Source organism: Mustela erminea, chromosome 15 (genome assembly GCF_009829155.1).
Source record: "Mustela erminea isolate mMusErm1 chromosome 15, mMusErm1.Pri, whole genome shotgun sequence".
Lineage (NCBI taxonomy): Eukaryota > Metazoa > Chordata > Mammalia > Carnivora > Mustelidae > Mustela > Mustela erminea.
Window position 1 is genome coordinate 85,007,518 of NC_045628.1, and position 23,409 is coordinate 85,030,926.

The 23,409-nt window shown below is 34.2% G+C and overlaps 1 protein-coding gene across 4 annotated transcripts in view; it reads right to left on the reverse strand.

The window, feature by feature from the left end:
* ZMYM2 (zinc finger MYM-type containing 2) overlaps positions 1–23,409 on the reverse strand; it is a 116,139-nt gene that overhangs the window by 39,991 nt on the left and 52,739 nt on the right. For all 4 annotated transcript variants that reach the window (XR_004279062.1, XM_032314311.1, XM_032314312.1 and 1 more), the window contains 6 exons: positions 17,342–17,413; positions 13,337–13,487; positions 12,759–12,874; positions 9,379–9,495; positions 7,129–7,279; positions 4,550–4,722 (listed from right to left, as the gene is read on the reverse strand). Coding sequence is in view for 3 of the 4 variants with exons in the window: in XM_032314311.1 (XP_032170202.1) it covers positions 4,550–4,722; positions 7,129–7,279; positions 9,379–9,495; positions 12,759–12,874; positions 13,337–13,487; positions 17,342–17,413 (780 nt within the window). In the remaining variant the exon portion in view is untranslated. The remainder of the gene's footprint in view (positions 1–4,549; positions 4,723–7,128; positions 7,280–9,378; positions 9,496–12,758; positions 12,875–13,336; positions 13,488–17,341; positions 17,414–23,409) is intronic.

Sequence of the window (23,409 nt, forward strand, 5' to 3'; positions counted from 1 at the left end):
GCCTGCTTCTCCCTCTGACTCTGCCTTCCACTCTGTCTGCCTGTGCTCGCTCTCACTCTCTCTCTCTCTTACAAATAAATAAATAAAATCTTTAAAAAAAAAAAAAAAAACCCATGTTAAAAAACTATAATTTGGGATGCCTGGGTGGCTCAATTGGTTAAGCGGCTGCCTTCAGCTCAGATCATGATCCCAGCATCCTGGGTTCGAGTCACATCGGGCTCCTTGCTCAGCAGGGAGCCTGTTTTTCCCTCTGACTCTGCCTGCCACTCTGTCAGCCTGTGCTCACTCTCTCTGACAAATAAATAAATAAAATCTTTAAAAACAAAACAAAAAAAACTATAATTTGAAGTAATAACATTCAAGAAAAGATTATTAGTTCTATGAAGAATTACTATGAAGTATTCTGGAGAAACAGGTCTTTTGAATTAACTTCACATTATCAAATGCCTAGCTATTATTTCATTATAATACTAACCCCTTTTCCTCCTAAATTTTCAAACTTACAGAGATCAAAAGAACTATCCTCCCACATGGTATCACATTATGCCTGGAAACATTTACTTTGAGGAATAGTAAAATCTACTTCTTTCTGAAGAACAATTTGGGAGAAGAAAAAAAACATTAACTTTATTCTCAACATTCTTCTGGTTGCATTTATTTCAACAGATTTCGTATTCCAATTTAGAAGAGACAGTATTTAATAAACCTCTATTTAAATCCAAACACAAACCCTTATACAAACCAAAAAACAGAGATGATTCAAAAACATCTTGTCAAGTAAAAGAAATAAAAGCTAAAAATGTTGAAGTACAATTATAAATATTTAAATTTAATTTAAATAAATAAAAATGTAAAGTTATTTATACTACGGTTAGTCTCTGAAATTGAGGCACAAAGATACGAGTGTAGAAAAAAACAATGTATGTGCTCCTCTGGTTAGGAAGCAAAAGCTCATGACTAATGGTGAAATTAACAACTGGCTACCTATTGTTTTTCAAGTTTCCCTGATGAGGCACTGTTTTATTTTTCTGGGACGCCTGGGTGGTTCAGACAGTTAAGCGACTGCCTTCGCTCAGATCATGATCTGAGCATTCTAGGATCACGCCCACATCTGGCTCCTTGCTCAGCGGGTAGTCTGCTTCTCCCTCTGCCTGCCACTCCCCTGATTCCCCGGGGGCATTCAATCGTCCGCCCAGCCTGCCCGTCCACCCGCGCTCGTGCTCTCTCTCTCCCATACAAATAAGTAAACAAATAAATCTTAAAAAAAAAAAAAAAAAAAGACGTGTGCTGGCAAACATTTCAGTGGAACAGAATAGAAAGCCCAGAAAGAGACCTACACATCTCTGACAAAGGAGCAGAAGCAACACAAAACAAAGACAGACTGGGTGCTGGGACAAATGGACATCCACATGCAAAAAAAAGAGAGAGAGAGAGAGAAAAGAAAAAGAATTTAGACAAAGGCTTTACACCCTTACTAAAATTAACCCCTCACGAAAATTAAAATGAGTCATAAACCTAATTATTAAAATGCAAATCTAAGAAGATTATTTTTCTAATAAAAGCTGGACTGACTGCTAAAGGTCACATTTATAATGAACCGAAATCTACAACTTTTGAGTTTTTAAATTTAAAAAGTACAAGAGGAAAGGTAAAAAAAAAAATTTGTAATTTGGTTTGGGACACAAGTTACTACATTTTCAAGATGATGACAGGATGGTAGCAGTAAAGAGAAGAGACTGATGAGAGGAATAAGAATATACAATCTGGAAAAAAAAAAAAAAAGAATATACAATCTGGGGCGCCTGAGTGGCTCAGTGGTAAGCCTCTGCCTTCTGCTCAGGTCATGATCTCAGAGTCCTGGGATGGAGCCCTGCATGAGGCTCTCTGCTCAGCAGGGAGCCTTCTCCCCCACCCCCACCCCCAACCACCATCTGCTGCTCTGCCTACTTGTGCATCTCTCTCTGTCAAATAAATAAATAAAATCTTAAAAAAAAAAAAAAAAGAAAGAAAGAAAGAAAAGAATATACAATTTGACTCAAGTAGAAAGCACACAGAACAAAGTTATTCCTTGATTATAAATCGTATTGGTTGCCACCACAGAGAAGCCCATGATGAATAAGGAGGGTCAACTCTTCATCCCAATGGTGGTATTCCTATGGCTCATAGAAAAATCATCATTACTTGCTTTATAAGTTCCTACCATTATGATAAAAAGGCTCTTACTTTTACTCCTCAGGTTAGTATAGTATGTAATAATGCTACTGTGCGTATTATACAAACATCTATTGGGTTTAAAATAAGGAATAATAATAAAAATGTGTTTACTGTACAAAACATTGACTTTAAACCAACACATAATTACAACTGGTTATTTAAGTAACATGTTGGTATACATTTCTGAAATGCACTGCCTCATCAAAATTTCATCATTGAAACACTGCATAAATAAAAACATTAGACACCAGTATCCTTTACAAAAAAATAGCAAAATGGAACAAAATGGCAACATCTAGAATAATGTGGTCTTTTGCCAAAGCACACTTCTATGCTTCCCCAAAAAAGAACAAACAAACAAAAAAACCCAAAAGACCTCTCTATTTTAAGTAATATAAAAGAAAAAAAAAAGAAAACAAGAAGAATTCATTCAAAGAAAGAGAAGTACATTCAATGTTCTGTGGAAAAAAACAAAACCGTCCAAAAAGGTTTTTAAAATATTAAAGGTTTGGATTCACAATTACATAATGAGACATGACTCTGTACAACAAAATGACAGAAAAGTCATACTTATCATATGGTTAACAATTTTTGTCTCTCAAACTATAAAATAAATTATCAAAAGGGCAACCGATAGTAAGAATAAAATGGAAATTTTCCCATCTTTATAATGTAGCCACTAAATACCTTTACTGTTTTGAATCCAAAACAAACGTTCAAAAATAAAACTTCCCCAACGGGGGAGAGTGTATGTATTAAACAAAACTGAGCTTTTAAAGCTATTCAAATACATTTTGAATGATTTCCCGAAATTGTCACTGTCTTCAATAGAACAAAAGGTTGATTAGACTAAAACAAATGCATGTTAGAGGGTGTTAGTATGTTTGTCCTGTGTGTTTCTAAAATTTGAACCTCAATTTTAAGTTTTTTTTTTAACTTTTTAATTTTAGAGACAGAGAACTTGAGCAGGGGAGGGGCAGAAGGAGATGACAGAAAGAATCTCAAGCTGACTCCAGTGCTGAGTTTGGAGCCTCTGGACACTGAGATCCTTCACCTGAGCTGAAATAAAGAGCTGGATGCTTAACCAAATGAGCCACCCAGGCGCCCCTAATGGTAAAGACAAATTACTCAGAATCAACAGTAAAATAATGAAGTAATTTTAGAACTGCACTAAAACTCTTAGCCTCTACAACCTCCTTAAAGTTGGAAAGCATCTTCCTTGTAATTTAAAAAATGTTACTTGATATGTGGAGCTGTAGACATTCAAGACCTACACCAAGAATTCTCAAAATTCTCCTAAATAATATTAACACTAATCACTTTCATTAAGTGAACTAAATAATATTCTACATATTTCAACCATTTTACCCTTTTGTTTCATTTTAGCAATATTTCCGTTTTAAAGTTAGGATGATGTCGTCTTCACATGCTTTAGAAGTACAAGCATAATGAAGTTTTTTTTTTTTTTTAAAGATTTTATTTATTTATTTGACAGACAGAGATCACAAACAGGCAGAGAGGCAGGCAGAGAGAGAGAGAGGAGGAAGCAGGCTCCCTGCTGAGCAGAGAGCCCTATGCGGGACTCGATCCCAGGACCCTGAGATCATGACCTGAGCCGAAGGCAGCGGTTTAACCCACTGAGCCACCCAGGCGCCCATGAAGTTTTAACATAAAATGGTTTTCCATGTTATGGGCATATGAACTAATAACTTTTTCTTGAGTAATATCTGACCAAACAAAGCCCAAATTTACACTAATTTTTCTTATCCTTTAAAAAAAACAATGCAAAGAAAAAACAGTGATTTATCTTTTCTAAAAGTAGATTATAATAAGAAACATAAACATACACACACTTTATTTATTTTCAAATTAAATATTTTTGGTCTCTATCCATAAAGTCTTTTCAATTTGAAACTCTCCAAAGATCCATAATTGTAAAGATAAAAAAGAACACAGTGTTTAAAACAAAACCCGAGTGTCTAAACAATTACCTGCTAATGTTCAACACTGATAAAGTGGTCTATTTCTATTTGGTGAAATAAATACATAAATTTTAAAAAATAATCCATCTTGTTCAACTATATTGCTGAAAATAAAGATATATCCAGTTTTGGGTAACAGCTAAGTTATAAAACAGGTAAAAATACTACTTCAAGTTGTACAGAAAAACTTCTGAAATGACAAAAATTTTAATAAATTCTATAATTTGGACAGGGCTTCATGTATGTACATTTTAAAACTAAATAAGTTATCGTATTTATAATGATAGTACCTATAATATTTTATTAAAGACTGGATAAAGCAGTTGCTATAATAAAAAATTTTAGTTACTCGCCTTGTAATACCAATCCTGAAATTTCTTACAGCAGTCTTCACTACAGAAATCTCTCACAACACCATCAAGTTCCTTAGTTGCTCCCTTCTTACAGAGTTGAGAGCAATAGTTGCAAGTAACACATCTCAATCCTAAACGTCGTGCAAAATCCTGTTTATACAATAGTTTGCAGCCTGAAAAATACAAGGTTTTAATATTAAAACAAAAAAATATCAAAAACTATCTTTGAAGTGAGAAACAGCTTATAAAAGTCAAACTAATCATTAGCTTTATGAAGTGTCTCTAAGTTCACATATAAAGTTCTCTTTTCCTGATCAAAACTGAAATCTACTATTATCAGCAACCTGTAAATACTGGAACACAACATGGAATATTTTATTAGATCTCATGTGTGTTCAAATAATGCACTAAGACTTTCAAATCTAGTAACATCTCATAACTCTTGTTTGCTCTATTTAAATATAATCTTGCCAAAGTATCAAACAGTAAACACACCACAAATAAAGATTAGAGAAATGAAACTGTAGACTGTTGAGAAGCACTAAGTAAAACTTGAAGATGTTCTCAAATAAGTAGGCATTTTAGCCAAATTTTCTAGCCTTATCTTTCTCTGTCGTACATGGACCTTCAGGGAAGTAAAACTTGTTTATTGGGTTTATTGACATGCTCAGAGAAAATGTTGTTGTCATTCTTTTAATAGAATATTTATTTTATCTACTATAATGAATGCATTAAGTGTTTTTACATATCAACCTTAATCTCTACACTATCTCTATAAATTATATAAGCTTCCATATTTTTACTCATGCTGTGCCACATAAGAATGACCTTGCACTCGTATCTACTGCAATCCTACCCACTCATTAATAAGGAGTTCAAATTGTACCTCCTCTGCAAACCCTACTGAACCTAGTTTTTAAATAACCTTTCCTATCTGTGAACTCAAACTGTAACTGTTTTCTATCACTTTTTTGGCAATTATTTAAGTACTGTCCTCTGACTTCTTTTCTGTTATCATGAAATACATTTAAAAACCTTTTTCATATTTTACCTTTTATCTTTATTAAAGCTTTTTCTTTCTAATTAGATTTTGATAGTAGTACTAGGGATATTACATGTTTTATTATCTCTGCCAAGTTCCAGGAGAGAACCAGGAATAGTTAGAGAAAACACAAAATATATTACTAAACAGGAAAAAGACATACATCCTTTTTAAGCTTTTACTGCCTCAAGACGTAACTCCTTCCAACTGAAAATTATATTCTTATATGTCAATTCTTTATTTGCTGCTACTTGTCTATTCATTTTAGTAAAATCCATATAATCTAAATGGCGCAAGATCATGGAGTTATGTCAGCCATCAATACCAATATTTTCAGTCTTATGAATCACAAAGATTCTCACTGCATAAAAATTCAGGTGTGGAGTTAAATTAACTGAGAATCAATCTTTTCAATGAAACACTATGTCACTTTTCATCACAGCTATGACCTTAACAGGAAACATGGTTATCTTTCGCATCAGGTAAAATGTACTCAATTAAACCTACAAAAACAGGAATGCCTTGTTTTATAAGCAGTACCCTCTCATATACATAACCTTATATGTGAAATGTATAATGTATTAGACAAAGGCATTAACTGAATGGACTGATAATCTTGAGTTTTTGGTCATTCAATACTGCCGGCATTTAGGATTTTTCAACCTTTTTCTTGCCCTTAACCAGCAGCAGAAATCCATATAAAAAGTGAATGGGGAGTGGGCGGTGGGCGGGGGGGAGGGGGGGTGTGTGGGTGTGTGTGTGACGACAACGACTAACAGGAAAACAACAGATGAGGATAGCGGGATAGAAAAGCTGGGAGAGTTCAGTGCCTGAGGCCAAAGAAATAGAAACTTAAAGTCAGCTTAGACCAAGAGTGTGACAGTTGGGGAAAAGTAATCACAACAAGAGCCCCAAACCCATAGTTAAAATCCTGGTACCTATCTCTGGAGAATTAGAATAAGAACAGGTGTTCATTTCTATAATCAGCTGCCTAGTACCAGAGCAGCAAAAGTGTAGATGAAAAGATGTAAAGAATTCTTAAATATACAATAACAACAGCCAGTGTTTGCCTGGCCCCAAATTAAAACTCTAAAACTATTTTCCCATTGTAGTAATGCCACACTTACGATTTTCTTTCTGGTATACTGAAAACCTTTGTAGGCTAGGCACAGGGCTGGGCAAGGAAATGAACCCAGTGGAAAATAATTCTAATTCACTTGGAAAATCAACTTTTAGATAACAATCTCTATGTTTAGAAATGACATATTATAATACTTTTATTTTCAAACATTCTTTTTAATGGGAAAAAAGATTATTAAATTTTTAGAGATAAAACACCTTGAGGCCCAGAGATTTACAAATTAAAATAACAAAACAAGTCAGGAAAAAAATCAAATTCAATTTTTTTTTTGTCTGGCTACACTAAAATTGTACAGCTACTCTGGACATATGTAGTTATGTATTTTGAAAATATTTTGGCAAAAAATTAACATTAAATATTAATAAAAATTATGAACAACACTGTATATACACTTGCCTTCACTACAGAAAGGTCTCTTAACGCCAGAGAAATTTACTGTTTCATGAAGAGTCTTCTCCTCTTGACAGTATTCGCAATATGTAACTATGCAATGCAACTTCTTATAGTCATCTGAACAAGTTTTGCTGCAGAACTGATGCACTTTGTTCTAAATGCACAATGGGAACCTTGGTAAGTATATGACAACCACCTCAAGAACAAATTTAAGAAATAAACAAGCCACTTTTACAGAAACAAAGTTAAATCATTTACCTAGTTAATGTGATTGATAGTCCTTGGGGATACATTTTCTATAGGCCATAAACAGCTAATTTAACTAATTCACTGCTATATTTAGAAAAAACTCCACATAATTCAATACCATTAACTACCCCAAAATTACTCAGTGAAATTGTAAAAGTATCACTAGAACAAGAAGATGGCTCTCTGGTGTTGCTAAGGGAACTGGAAACATAGGAAAAAAACAGTGGAAGATACAACATGGGTAAACTACAAAAAGATGAGAAATATGACATTAACATCAGTTTCACTCAAAAAGAAATATTCTTTGTTGAGTATAGTCAAGGAGACTCAATCACATTCCTAATGCCGCTAACAGTAACAGACTTCTTATGGATAAAGTATTCAATGTGGGACCATCATAAAATGTGCTGCTAAACTTTAGCCTGAGTTGGTTCCCTTGAATGGAGCCAGGTTAGGATTATTCAGTCATTTCTCCTGGCCCCAAACCTACAATAGACAGAGCTACTTTTCAGAAACCAGCCAAACACAAACAGCTGTAATTCCCAGGAGAGCACCTTTTCCCCTCTGTTACTACGGAGGACACAGACTGGGTCTAATCCATCTATCCAACATGTGGCAAAGATAGCTGAAGACCAACACAAGGAAGGTGAAAGAATCTAGGAAGCAACCCAAGTAATAAGGCAATCAATGGAAAATTGCTCCATCTTGGATATATAACTTACAAGAGGAAAAACAGCAGCAAAGAAAACACAACTACTAACCATGAAATGAGAAAAAGAGGCCCCAGAATTCTCAATCGCCTAAGTGAAACGCTCTACTCTCATTCAGTTTGATAGACAGTGTTTCTTAACTCCTTCCAACATTTAACCTCCATGTAAATAAAAGCAACACCAAGACTACAAAAGCCAGGTAGCACTAACGTGGAGAGGATAGAAAGGAACTCAATTTTATCTAGTATTATAAAAATTTAATCGAGGCAGGATCTTTATTCCCTATGTAACTTTATTTTCTATACTTGGTTATGATTTCTTTCCTCATTTTCTATCATTTCTTTATTCTTACTAGGCCTTCAACATTTTTCCTGCTATGATTTAAGGAGGGAGTTAGTCACTAAAAATCATCACTTGGTGCCAACAGGTCTCCGAGAATAACTGGTTTAAATACTCTTGAGAAAGCAACAACAAAATAGCAAACTAAATTTTCTAGGCATCAAAGTGTTAAAATAATCTGGTTATCACCTTTCTTATAGGACTCAGCTACTGAGTGACTTACCAATAGCCACTACCAAGTTTTAGTTCAAGAGCAATCTACTGTTAGTACTACGTCTTGTAAACCATTTTATTAGATATTCCACACCCTCAAAAAAGGTGAAAAGAAAGAATGGCCAAAGATGAACACTGATCAAGAAAGCAATGTTCAGCAGGTCCACCTGTCTGTCCATCCATCCATCCGTCCATGCATTCATCCATCACTGCTCCCTTATTTAAACAAAAAATAATGATCAGGTGTTGCTGATGACAAAAATATGTGGCAAAGTAAGTTAATAAACTGATGAAGGTAAGAGTGATGAGAAAGGGAAAATAAAATAAATTTATATTAGAATTCTTAAAACAATTATAAAATGTTAAATGATAACACTATAAATAACTAAAAAAAATTCTAATTTGTACAGGTAGCAGACAACACAAAATATTATAGTTCAGATAATATTTATAAGGATGGGGGTAAAATGGAAAAACACAGTACAAACAGAAGCTCCAAGTATGTAGCTAGACAAAGTAACATCCTATACACTATTACAAATAAAATGTAAAGAAAATATGACCTCAATAAACAGATCCTTTGTTGATGCTCTTTCCACAAAAGTAAGTAATTTAATCATCACAAAAATCTGAAGAACTAATCCTTATCCACTAAGAAACAGGTCTTCAAATGGAAACACCATTATTATTTTACTAGACTCTCATTTAAGCAAGATAACATACGTAACAAAACAGCACTTGCCTCCCATTCCAGGATTTCTGGCTTTGAACAAAAGGAATTTTTGCAATAGTTGCATTTCAACTGTATATCACTTGGAGCTACAAACTGACCATTTGAAGACGACTGCATACTAAGAGCCTAAAACAAAGAAGAAAACATACAGAGTCTGATAAAGATTTTAGAATTTTTATTTGTAACTACTTTTAAATATTAGGTTTGGAAAATAGTGTGTTTCTTGCTTAAATATTTCCTTAACAGATAAAGCTGTATTTCTGAATTTTGTCTTTAAAAATTACTAGTACACTAAGTTTTACAAAATTAAAATTCATTTTTTTATTCAGGATTACTACTACTTACTTTTAAAAAACATGAAAAAGGAAAAAAATCATACAGCTCAAATATGTTTTTTTAATCTTTTAAAAAAACTTAAGCAAATAATAGTTAAGATTACCTGGCTTCTGGACTAGTATCTAAATATTTTTTAAAAACCTGGCTCCTAGTTCTCTCCAATAGCTATTTTAAATAATAATTTGTCCCTTGTGCAATATTGCTATCATTTTAATTCCAAGTCCATCAGTGAAAACAGCCTATACTTTTTAAAACTGGTAATTTATTTTATAAAGTTAGCAGAAAAAAAATTTACAAACTGGAATGGATACCAATAATCTTAGTTTTATGACATTTTAAAAAGTTAAAACAATTTAAAGAATAGGAGAAGATATAAGCATATATGGACTTAAAAAGTTTTGTTCTAAGGGAAAAACTGGGTGGCTCAGTCAGTTGAGCACCCAACTCAGTCAGTTGAGCATAGTCAGGGTGGCTCAGTCAGTTGAGCAACCAACTCTTGGGTTCTCCTCAGGCCATGATCTCAAGAGTTGCGGGATTAAGCCTCCCACAGCACTCTGGCTCAGCAGAAAGTCAGCTTGAGAGTCTCTCTTTCCCTATCCCTCTGCCGTTGCCCACCCCCTACCACACATATGCACACACATCCATGCACCCCCAGGCCCCCTGCCTGGCATGCTATCTCTCTCTCTAAAATAAAACTATTTTTTAAAAAAACGTTTTGTTCTGGGCGCCTGGGTGGCTCAGTGGGTTAAGCCGCTGCCTTCGGCTCAGGTCATGATCTCAGGGTCCTGGGATCGAGTCCCGCATCGGGCTCTCTGCTCAGCAGGGAGCCTGCTTCCCTCTCTCTCTCTCTGCCTGCCTCTCCGCCTACTTGTGATTTCTGTCAAATAAATAAATAAAATCTTAAAAAATAAAATAAAATAAAATAAACAATCCTTTTAAAAAATAAATAAATTTTTAAAAAATAAATAAATAAAGTTTTGTTCTAATTTCTAATCTGAGTGGTGGTGAGTAGTATATATTAAACATTACATAAAATTTTCTGAATGTATGAAAGTTAAAAATTTTTTCAGGGTGGCAATGAAGACTGGAAAAATTCTTTATACAAAAAAAAACCTTACCATTTTTTTAAATTTCTGCATGCATCATATAACACAATTAAAATTTGTTAAAGAAAATATGCAGATTTAAGATAATAACTATTAGGTGAATAAACTTTTTAGATAAAAACCAGCAACTGTGGGGCGCCTGGGTGGCTCAGGTCATGGTCTCAGGGTACAGGGATCAAGCCTTGCATCAGGCTCTCTGCTCAGCAGGGAGCCTGCTTCCCCCTCTCTCTCTGCCTGCCTCTCGGCCTACTTGTGATCTCTGTCTGTCAAATAAATAAGTAAAATCTTTCTAAAAAAGAAAAAACCAGCAACTGTGTCCTTGATGTTTAAAAAATAAAACAGTTTAAGTCCATTGAATACTATCCTATTACCTTATTTTGAAATGGGAACATCATCTAATGAAAACATAAAGTTCAAAATCTATGGTGCATTTTAAGATAAAGAGAAGGGGAAAAAATGCTGCTTCTCTATTCTTTGTATCATTTTTATGCAGAGTTACAGTGATAAGGCTGTCAACACTTACCTGGATACATTCCCCAGAAATAAGAGTGTATATTAAGTATTTCTTTAAAATATACAATGTACATATACAAATTGTCTCTTCAAATCATGGGCAATACACGTTTCAGTCAAATTTTAAAAAGTAGTTAAATGTTTTCTATTAACATTTCAGTTTACCAACATCAAAAATAAAGTTGAAATCTGAGAAGCATCTAATTAATCCTTACTCCTTAACTTCTGGTTTAAGAAAAGCCAAGAAGTCAGAAGTATTTGCCACTCTAAGGATGTATTCAAGGGCCATGATCCCAACTTCCAAAATAAAAGTTTAGTCTTGAAAATGGCTTATTACCTAAACTCAGTCAAGAATTTAACTTATTAATAAAAACAACATTCACCCGGCTGAATTAAAAACCACCTCAATTTAAATACTAATAAAGGTTGTAACTACTCTAATATACTTAAATGCATTTTCAATTTAAATAACACAACACAGTGTCTGCAGTATTGTAGAACTGCTGGAAGATTATCATGAAGCATCACTTTCTGTACCGGTTTGAAACAGAGTACCTCAAAATATTCACCTACAGCAAGGTAAACCTACCCACTTGTACCACTTAACTAATACTAAATTCCCTTTTCAACTACTCCTTACAAGCAGACAGTGAGTTTACATTTGAACACTTCCCATTAAATCCAACTTTGAAGAACTATGTCAGAACGTTCTTTACATTTACAAAAATGAAAAATGTCTCCCTAAACTGATCTTCTATTAAATTAGGGTCCACTGGGGCGCCTAGGTGGCTCAGTGGGTTAAGCCGCTGCCTTCGGCTCAGGTCATGATCTCAGGGTCCTGGGATCGAGTCCCACATCGGGCTCTCTGCTCAGCAGGGAGCCTGCTTCCCTCTCTCTCTCTCTGCCTGCCTCTCCATCTACCTGTGATTTCTGACAAATAAATAAATAAATAAAATCTTTTTTTTAATAAATAAATAAATAAATAAATTAGGGTCCACTATAATAAGTCCCATCCCCATTTTACATGGTATATTTCTAATATATGAAGAAAGCATTTATGCTCATCACTTCCAGGCTAAATAAACCCATGTCCTCCCAACTATTTATCATAAAACAGAATTCCCCTTAAAAGTCACATTATTGAAACCATCAACTAAGAACACATCAGGCACTGAGCTTAATTATACTAAAATTTATTTTACTTCAAGTTTCTAACATAAACAACAATTAAAAAGCCAATTAGATTATCCATGCTAAGTGGTAAACTGCTGCAGCTATGTCTACTACAATGACTCTATAATCTCTACCCTGCAATTTGACCTTCAAGAAACTATATACAAGTTAGCACATTTAAAAGAGATAAAGCATATTACACTGTTTATTTTCTATGTGTTTTTTATTGGGAGTGAAAGTTATCCAAAATAAATAACAAACCTGAAATTTAGCCACACAACTGGAATTGCAGAAGTTATACAGTTTCCCATCAGGCATTGTGGCTTGATACTGAGGTAAAGAGTTTCGCTTACAAAAATGGCAAATAATTCCCAAACCTAGGAGAGGAAAGGTACATATCTGATTTCTTTATAAAGTGATTAAAAGTCTAGAACAAAATTTTAATTGACCTGAGAATAATTTTTAACAGAAGCTTCTGTAAACTATTCTTTTATTAATTTCCAAGATTATTTGCCTCTTAAAAAGTATTATGAAGAGTCTGACATCATGTCTCTAAAACAAACATGGATACATGAAACAATCTCAATTTTAGATCTTGGGAAGGAAAACATTAGCTAACAATGGAGACAAGGATAGAACTTCACCAATAACTTGAAGAAAATCAAAGAAATATGGAATGGTCAAAACTACTAAAAGAAGTCTGCAGTAAGAAAGTTTAATGTGATAAAATTGTTTACGTAGTTAAAAACAAGTATAAAAACAAAGTTAAGGGAAAAGAGTAATTAAGAAATTAGTCATGTTATGAAGGTTTTTTAACTTTCCAAATACCTGAAACTTACTTTGTGATTTTGCATATTTTGTCTTGTGACTGTTCATGCAAGCAGTTGAACAATATGGCTCCATATATCCATTAGGACCTATACACTGAGTCATATCAAAAAACCTGCACTGTGTTCGGCAACCAGTACAAGTGGTCAGTTTTCCATATTTCTAAAATTTGAAACATAAAAAGATAATTATGAAAACTATAATTTAATTAGAAAAAAATTATATTTTTCATTTTCAGTACACCTTTTCTCTCTGCAAAACAATTCTGTTAATCTCTATTCAGGTTTAGTGGGTCAGAAATCTTCATTCGGATGCAAACTGTTAACTACAATGCAGCTAAATCAGGTTCAAACAAATGTAATGATCTCAGCTAAGTCTCCTTCAAAAAATAGGGGTTTTCCTCTATTAATCAGTTTAAGAGAATCCCCCACCTATAGGTAAAGTATAAACTGAAAAACAAAGGCACATGTTTTCTGTTCATCATGACACACTTCTTTGTCATCTGACAGAAGAAATTAAATGGACCTACAAGTATAAGCCTTACTTAATAATCAAATGACTACAGTCCTTCAGAGGAAAAAATTGGTATTAAATATTTTTTCCATTGAGCTGTGCTGTTGTCTCAACTTTTAGAACTTCTCTTAAAACTAATTAACCACCTATGTATAGTACATTTACAATCTCATTCAACCACAATAATACACCACTTGTAAATTTTTTTAAACTAAAAAAAGTCACTTAAAAGGATTTTGGGTTAGTAACTAAAGCTAATCACTAGTCAACAGATAAGAATAGTCAATACTCTGGCAAGAGTAAATACTTGCCAATACATAATTCAAAGAATCAAGGTAAAATATATAATAATAAGATCAAAGGAGGTACACTTTGAAAATTACTGGACAAAAGCAATATTGCTGAAATATACAGTCTTACAAAAATACAAATACAGCAGATGAACTGGTGTATTTGTATTAAAAACATGAGAGTCACAATTAGAAATCAAACAAAAAGGAAACCAAGTCTTTAGAAAGTGCAACTTGTATTTGATCTGTCTTCTGAGTGGTTGTACAATTCTCAAAAGCTACTAAATCAAATATCAAATGTCATATTGCAAAACTGTGTCCATCTTTCCACATGATGTTGAGATTATTTTATTCACTGTCATACCCAACAGCATCTAGTACAATATGATATTAAAAGGCCTCAAAATGTTCCATGGATGGAGGACTAATAAATGTCAGGGAAGATGATAATCAGGCCAAAAATAAAATGGGTAAACTGCATGGACAAATTTCATGAGCACCACAGGATTTTAGAAAATAAAGGTAATAAATTAAAGGTAAAATAACCAAAACCAAATAACTACCATCAACACCAAAAAAAAAAGAAAAAAAAACTTTCTCAGCCTACAACAAATAGAGGAGTAACTAAAAAACGTAACTGGTACCATAAAAAGTTATTTTTTATGATACCATTAAAAAACAAGAAATCTGCCTATTCCTCATTTCTTAAATACCACATCACGAAGTCCTAAATTTTACTTTTCAAAGTGAAAATCAACCCATTCTTTAATCTCTCATAGACTGCAGAAAGAAATACTGATCAGCAATCAAAGAATGGTAACAAGGAACAGAAAAGAGTAACTGCAAACCTATGGAATCGAATTATAACTTTCCCAGTGTTGCAAAGACAGCAGAGGAGAGAATGCTGTTTTTCCGCTTACAATAATTCAACCTTTTATAATGGGAAAAGAGTCCAAAAAAACCACAGCAATATAACAATAAAAGAAAAAAGAATTTTTAAAATCTGGCACCACAGTACAAATTAGAAATACTAAAAATATCAGGACACTTGCCATTAGATCATCACAAAGAGAAAAAAGCAATCAACTCTCTGTAGATGTTTGTGCAAGACCTGCATGTAGCAGCACCCATCAAGAATTCTTTTATCAATATAAATGAAGTCCAACCATCTAACCTAATCCTGGATTAGGTTTTTTTTTTTTAACTTATTAGATACATCCTTCAAGTTGACAATAATTTTATTGGCAGAATGGTTAAGTAATTAGTAAGTTTTAAGACGTACCAATAAAAAGTAGACCAGTTGAATTGGGTCAAGTAAACAAGGAGCTAAGCAACTGGTCCACACTGACAAATACTTTTATCTGAAGAGAATGAGAAAGTACTATCAGAAAGATAGAATCATTAATGTTGAAAATATTTTAACACAGCCACTTTCACAGCCACCACTTCTTCAAAAACAAAAGGACCCATTTAATGAAAGAACATTAGTAAAAAACAAAAAAAAGAAGTATCTGTTCATGCCATGTTTTCTATTACATGTGTAAACAATCAAAATATTTAAATTTCATTCATCCTATAAATATATACTGAGTTTTAAAAAAATGAAATTAATTTAAACAAATTCACAATTATTATATTCTCCTGCAAACATGGGAGAAAATAAATCCACTTACAAATTCAGTGAAAAAGAGTAAGGTATAACTAATTGAAGTTAAGATATTGGTGAGGTAAAGGTAAATATAATGGGGAATTTATGGCAAATTGGCTCATTTTCAGCCTATTCATTGAAAAATGATACCTTATATATAAATTTTACCCAATTACATGTGAATATCAAAATTAATCATCACATGATTTTAAAGAAAACTTCCCCCTAATTTATTCTTTTACACTGTATGTAATACGTCTCTTTTACTACATTTTGACCAAATGAGTGAAGCACATGGGAAGGTACTCAAGAGATAAAAGCTTGATGTACTTGAAATTAAGGGGCACTCTACTAAATGTCCTGCAGTATTCGAAAATGTTAAAGTCATTTAAGACAAAGACTAGGAACTATTTCAGATTAAAGCAGACAGGACTTCCAACCTCAACCATGGTGGAGTACAGAGACTAGATCTAACCTCCCACTTTTAAGAATCAGAAATCTATGCAAAAGATAAAAACAATGGCTTTTAAACATTCCACAAAACATAATATAACTCATTATATAGAAATTTTAAAAAGTCAAGCTGTGGAAACAAGATCTAGAAATGAAAGCTAAGAAAAGAGTAGGCAAAAATGTTAAAAGAACTACGATAAATATGCTTATGTATTCATGAAAGCAGTTGAGGAAAACATGAACATAATGAGGCAAGTAATAGAAGATATAAAAAAGACCCAGAAAGAACTTCTAGACATGGGAAATACAAGATCTGAGACATAAAATATACCATATGGGACTAACAGTGTATGAGAGAAGATTAGTAAAATTAAAGATACAACAGCACTCTCCAAAATGAACAAAATTAAAACACACACACACACACAAAAAAAAGAAAACCAATAAATAATAGAGTCACAGGGACCATGGGACAAAAGCAGGAAATCTAATATATCTGGAATTGGGGTCTCAGAAGAAGGGGACGGGGAGACAAACATTTTTAAAGAAATAATGGCCTATAATCCAGGACTGGATCCTAAACAAGGAGTAATTTTTTTTTTTCATTTGCTACAAGGGACATTAATGTTTTAAAATGTGAATAAGGCATACAGATTAATCATATAGCAGTAGTATGTCAATATTAATTCCTGTACTACAGTTATAATTATTAATTCTATACATTTATTAGTCACATTTTTATGTAGTATTCATCTGGATTAAGGAATATGAATTTGGAAATTTTTACAAAGTAAAGGGTTTTTTTATCTTTCAGGTAGGCACAAAAGAGGGCCTTTTATATCCTAGGTAAATGCCTACTGTACATAAGGTACTGTGAATAAATTTTTATTTGAAAATAACTGCTAATAAAAATACCTAAAAGCAAATGAACATATCACAATAGATGTTTAATTTAGTGAAATAAATTTTGCCTATAAGAAAACAATCATCTGATATATTTTAAGTTCATAAATTTTAATATACTTCAAAATGCACACAATTTTTCAGGTACATACTATAGTAGCAGTACATGAGATTGTTAAGGGCTTCACCACCACCATAGTCCTCCTTACCTCGGGCTGCATTAAGAAAGAGTCCTGCATGTGGTCTCGAACCTCCTTCAGGAAGCTTGGATGGCTACCTACCTAAAAAAAATATTTTAAAAGACTTCAAAAAAAATTTTTTTAAAGGCTGCTTAATTGAAAGGTAAATAGACAATCTGTAGAAGTTGGTTCTTAATTGTCTGTGTCTTACAAACTCATTCCAACTTTTAAAAATGCCTATCTGTCCTATCCCCAGTGCCATTATTATTGCAATTATCCTATAGGGAAAAAAAATCATTTAATAATAAAATAATAACAACGGGTAACAAATTATAAACAGACCCTTCAACTTACTTGACTTGCCTATAAGTAAACCTAGCCAAAAAAACATTATTTCGTAGATGACAATGTATTCTAAGAGCTCATTACAGCCGAGGGTACCTCAAAGCATTCTAAATTAAGTGATTTGAAGATCATGCAGTTAGTTTTCATTACTGGCAAATGGGTTGCTTTGGAAACTCTTTTTAGAACACATGACAGTTTATAGCACATTCGAATTTACATCTTCACTCCTTGCAGAAAGCTTCCTGCTTTCCATTAAAGTCAAAATGGAAAATGAAATACTGAAAGAGAAATGTTAAGTATTATACAGTCTCCACTGCCAGGACCTAGATTATTAGTATATTCCAGTCTATCAGTATATTCCAGAAACTAATTCAGCAACGGGGATATAAACAATGGCAGCCAAGTTAAATGTTAGAGACAAATGTCAAAAAGGGAGGGGAGGGCAAGGGTTAAGAAAAGATCACCATAGAGTTTTACTTCCCTCAGACTATAGGAAAAGGCATTCAATATAGCATCTTGTGTAGTGGTCTCTAAACATGTCTGATTGTGTCCCCTTGTCAAGTAATAATGTATGCATGGATTTCCACTTATTTACTTGTAAATTATAAGCATGTAATATATGAATTAAACATGAAAACATTTTACAGAACAAAAAGAAATACTTTTTAAAATAATTTTTATTCTATTTAACGATAGTACAAAGAATATTTTCTAAATCCACTAGAATGGAATCATTTGGTGTCAGTGGAGGCTATGTGGGGAGCAGTAAAAAGGCAATCCTACTCCTCCCAGGTACGGTGGATAAGCCAAAGCCCAGAGGGGATCCAGAATTCCTATCCTCACCCAGCACTAACACAGAGCTCCTCCCACTTCAATGGATGTCAAGAGAGACCAAATGGACAGCCAGGATCTCAACCTACACCTGTCAGTACTGAGGTTAGGCCTTCCTACCCCTACCACAGCAGTGTCAAATAAAGCCAGCTAAAGCAGAAGGTTTATATAAGATCCAGAATATAATAACATAATACCCAAAATATCCAGGCTTTGATAAATAAAAAATCATAACCTATCAAAAATATCAAAAACCGGGACGCCTGGGTGGCTCAGTTGTTTGAACAGCTGCCTTCGGCTCAGGTCATGATCCCAACGTCCTAGGATCGAGTCCTACACATCAGGCTCCTTGCTCAGCAGGGAGTCTGCTTCTTCCTTTGCCTCTGCCTGCCACTCTGCCTGTGCTCTCACTCTCTCTGACAAATAAATAAATAAAATCTTAAAAAGAAAGAAAAAAAAAAAAACCAGAAACCAGAAAAAACACAATTTAAATAGAAAAAGATGGGTGACAAGGTTGCTCAGTTGGTTAAGCATCTGCCTTCAGCTCAGGTCATGATCCTAGAGCCCTGGGATCAAGTCCCATATCAGGCTTCCTGCTCACTGAGGAGTCTGTTTCTCCCTCTGCCCTTCATCCTTCTATTGCTCTCTCTCAAATAAATAAATAAAATCCTAAAAAATAATAATAATAATAAAATAAAATAAATAAATGGAAAAAACAATCAGTAGATACTAACAATGAAAGAACAGAGATATTAGAGTTATGACAGATTTTTAAAGCAGCCATGATAAAAATGTCTCAACAAAGAATAAAAATATACTTAACAATGAAAAACTACAAATTCATATTTAAAAAAACAGGATATTATAAAGATGAACCGAATGGAAATTCAAGGACTAAAAAAACCCACTAACAGAAATTTTAAAAATCAATGGATGGGATATGTCAAAAGAACACAGGAGCCAAGTGAAAGTGCTCCCAATGGCCAAAGCTAGAAAATTTTGACCAAGAAAATAAAACTGTATTTTATTATAGCCCCAAATTATAAAATATCCACGAGTCCCTACTAGTATTAGTAAGTGACTGAATAAATGAATAAATGAAGGAGAAAGATAAATCTCTTACGCAGAAAAATTCCAATTAGCTATATACTCCACCCTAAAGGAGATAGTGACTTCATTCTCAAGAATACAAGGGAAAAGCCTGGGTGACTCGGTCTGTTAAGGATGGACTCTTGATTTCAGCTTTGGTCCTGACCTCAGGCCACCGCCTCAGGCTTGGCACAGGGCATGGAGCCTGCTTGAGATTCTCTCTCCACCTCACATTTTGCTCCTCTCCCCTTCTGGGCACACACACTCTCACTCTCCAAAAAAGAAAAGAAAAGAAAAGAAAAAGAAAAAGAAAGAAAGGAAGGAAGAAAGAGTACAACATGGAAATGGGGTGGAGAACCTTGACAAATGCTACTGCAGCAAGGTACAACATCAACTTCAACAGTCATTTTAAATCACGTTGATAGATGTACTCTTGTGATGTGATGAAAATGGCAGTGTAAAAAGTAAACACCTCTGCAACATTCCTCCTAAAAACCTACAGCCCCAATCTGTCTAATGATGAGAAAACTTCAAACAAATTCCAATAGAGGGGCATCTTACAATATACCTAAATCCTAAAACCTATCAAGGTCATCGAAAACAATAAAAAGTCTGAGAAAATGTCATAACCAAGACTAGCCTAAGGTAACATGATTACTGTATATAATGTGGTATACTAGATGGAATCCAGATCAGAAAGTGTATATTGTATAGAAGGAAATCTGAATAAAGTAATGACTTCACATAATAACAAATACATTAATGCCAGTTCATTAACGGCAACAAATATTATCTTAACGATTTAAGTTATCAATAAAAGACCATCAAAGAGAACTCTATGCTATCTGCTTAATTTTTCTGTAACATTAAAACCATTGTAACTCTTTAGAAAACAAACTGCCGGTTGCTGGAGGGACGGTGGGTGGGGGATGGAGTAACTGGGTAACAGGCCTTAAGAAGGGCACTTGACGTGGGGCACCTGGGTGGCTCAGTGGGTTAAAGCCTCTGCCTTCAGCTCAGGTCATGATCTCAGGGTCCTGGGATTGAGCCCCACATTGGGCTCTCTGCTTGGTGGGGAACCTGCTTCCTCCTCTCTCTCTCTCTCTCTCTCTGCGTGCCTCTCCACCTACTTGTGATCTCTGTCAAATAAATAAATAAAATCTTTAAAAAAAAAAAGAAGGGCACTTGACGTAATGAGTAATGGGTGTTAAACGTAACTGATGAATCACTACACTTTACCTCTGAAACTAAAAACAAAACAAAACAAAAACCCAAAAAACAACAAAATACCATTCTAAAAAAATTATTAGCAAACAACAAGAGAAAACCCCAACCAACAGCAGAATGGTAAGACAGAGGAAAGAATCACTGAAGACAGAGGAAAGAATCCTCAAAGGGAAATAGAGAAATAATCCAAACTGAACTGAAAGAAAACAGACTTGGATGAGAAAAATAAAAAACAGAGCCTCAGGGATCTGTAGGACTGTAAAAAATGTACAGAAGTTCAGGCTCCCTATTTGGCCTCTTTCAACAAAGAATAAAAGTCACTGTAGTCCTGAAGGGAGAGGAAACATTGCAAATTAGGCAGAAGATAAAAGAAGCTGAGCAAACCCCAGAGAGGATAAACTGAAAGAATCACATTACCACAGTCGAATTCCTGAAAATTTTAAATAAAATTAAAATTTGAATTATTTTTATTCAAAAATAAAAATAAGACAAAGAAAAAAACCTTGAAGCCAACAACAGAAAATGACACAGCAATAGGAGAAATACAACTGGCACATAAAGACAGAAAACTTTTAGTCAATAGCCCCTCTACTGGATCCAAACACCACAGGAATAATGTGGCACTAACTCCACCCACACAAGAAAAGGACAAGAGAGAGGAGAGCCTCAACTCTACTTTGGCCTGGCTGCAGTGAACTGCCCTGCTGTAGCAACCCAACTAGGATGATGTGAGAAAAGGCCAAATAGGGAGCCTGAACTTCAACCCTATCAGGAAATAACAAGGTACCCTGTCACCTACCTATTCAAGATGAGAACTGATACAGTCAGGATTTTCAACAGCAGTAACAAGGCCCAAACTGAAACCACACTTTGAAGAGCAGAAAGGGGAAGAAAAGAAAAAAAAAAAAACAAGTAAAGTGAACAAAGCCTAAGGAACCTATTAGGACAGATCAAGTAGACCAACAGTTGCATTATGAGAGGCCCAGAAGAATAGAGAAAAAAGAATGATTATTTCAAGAAATAATGGCTTAGGGGCACCTGGGTGCCTCAGTCGGTTGAGTGTCTGCCTTCAGCTCAGGTCATGACCCCAGTGTCCTGGGATGGATTCCAGCACAGGGTTCCTTGCTCAAGAGGAAATCTGCTGCTCCCCCTCCCTCTGTTACTCCCCCTAATCCTGTTCTCTCTCTGGCTCTCTTTTTCTTTCAAATAAATAAATAAAGTCTTTAAAAAAGAAAAGAAAGAATGACGGAAAGCTTCGTAAATTTTATGATAGGAAACAAATCTAGAAAGCTGAAAAGCACAACAACTTGTAAGTAAGATTAAACTCAAAAGACACACAAGAGGACACATTATAATCAAACTGCTGAAAGACACAGATATTCTTGAGTAGCTACAGACAAACTATTCATCAAGTACAAAGAATCCTCAGTAAGATTTTCCACCATTTTCTCATCAGAGAACGTGGAAACCAAAAGGCAGTAAGATGACATATATTAAATGTCAAAAGAAAAAAAATTTCAAAAAAATACTAAATCTGGCAAAGCTATTATCCAAACATGAAGAAATAAAGACATACCCAAATAAAAAACTGAAAGAATCTGTTACCACCAGATCTACTCTACAAGAAATACTAAAGAGAGTCAAAGATGTATGCCAATATGAAAAGGAAACTAGAAAGTAACTCCAGCAGAATGAAGAAATAAGGATCTTATAAGTAACTACATGGGCAAATATAAAAAGCAATACTGCTGTATTTTTGGTTTGTAAGTCCAAATGCACAAAACACAACTGTAAATCTGTTATTATGCAAACAGTATCTAAGATATAACTTATTACAACATTAATAATGGCAGAGCTATACAGGAGCAGAGTTCTTAAATGCCAATTAAGTTATCACCTCAAATTAGTTACAAAATTTAGAATGTTAAATGTTAACCATATTCAGTAGCATACTGAAAGTATTATATCCCACAAACAAGAGTAGTTCAATAGAAGGTAATGAATATAATAAAACACACAAATACAATGTTGGTAAAAACCACATCATAATCTCAAATGGTAAAGTTTGACAAAATCCAACACACATTTGGACTCAACAAACTAAGACTAAAACTACCTGAACTTGGGGCGCCTGGGTGGCTCAGTGGGTTAAAGCCTCTGCCTTCAGCTCAGGTCATGATCCCAGGGTCCTGGGATCGAGCCCCGCATCGGGCTCTCTGCTTAGCAGGGAGCCTGCTTCCTCCTCTCTCTGACTCCCTCTCTGCCTACTTGTAATCTCTGTCTGTCAAATAAATAAATAAAAATTTAAAAAAAAAATTATAATTAAAACTACCTCAACATAATGCCATATATGAACAACGCATAGCTAACTTCAGACTCAACAAAGACACAAGGTTTTTCTTTCCTTTGTAAGATCAGAAACAAAACATGGCTGTGCAATTTCTTATAGTCTACAAAATGGTGAAAATTCTAGCCAGAACAGTGAGGAAAAAGAAATAAAAGGCATCGAAATTGGTAAGGAAGAGCGAAAACTACTGCTATTTGCAGATGACATGACTCTATGTGGAGAAAATTCCAAGAGAGCCACAATAAAGCTACTAGAGCTA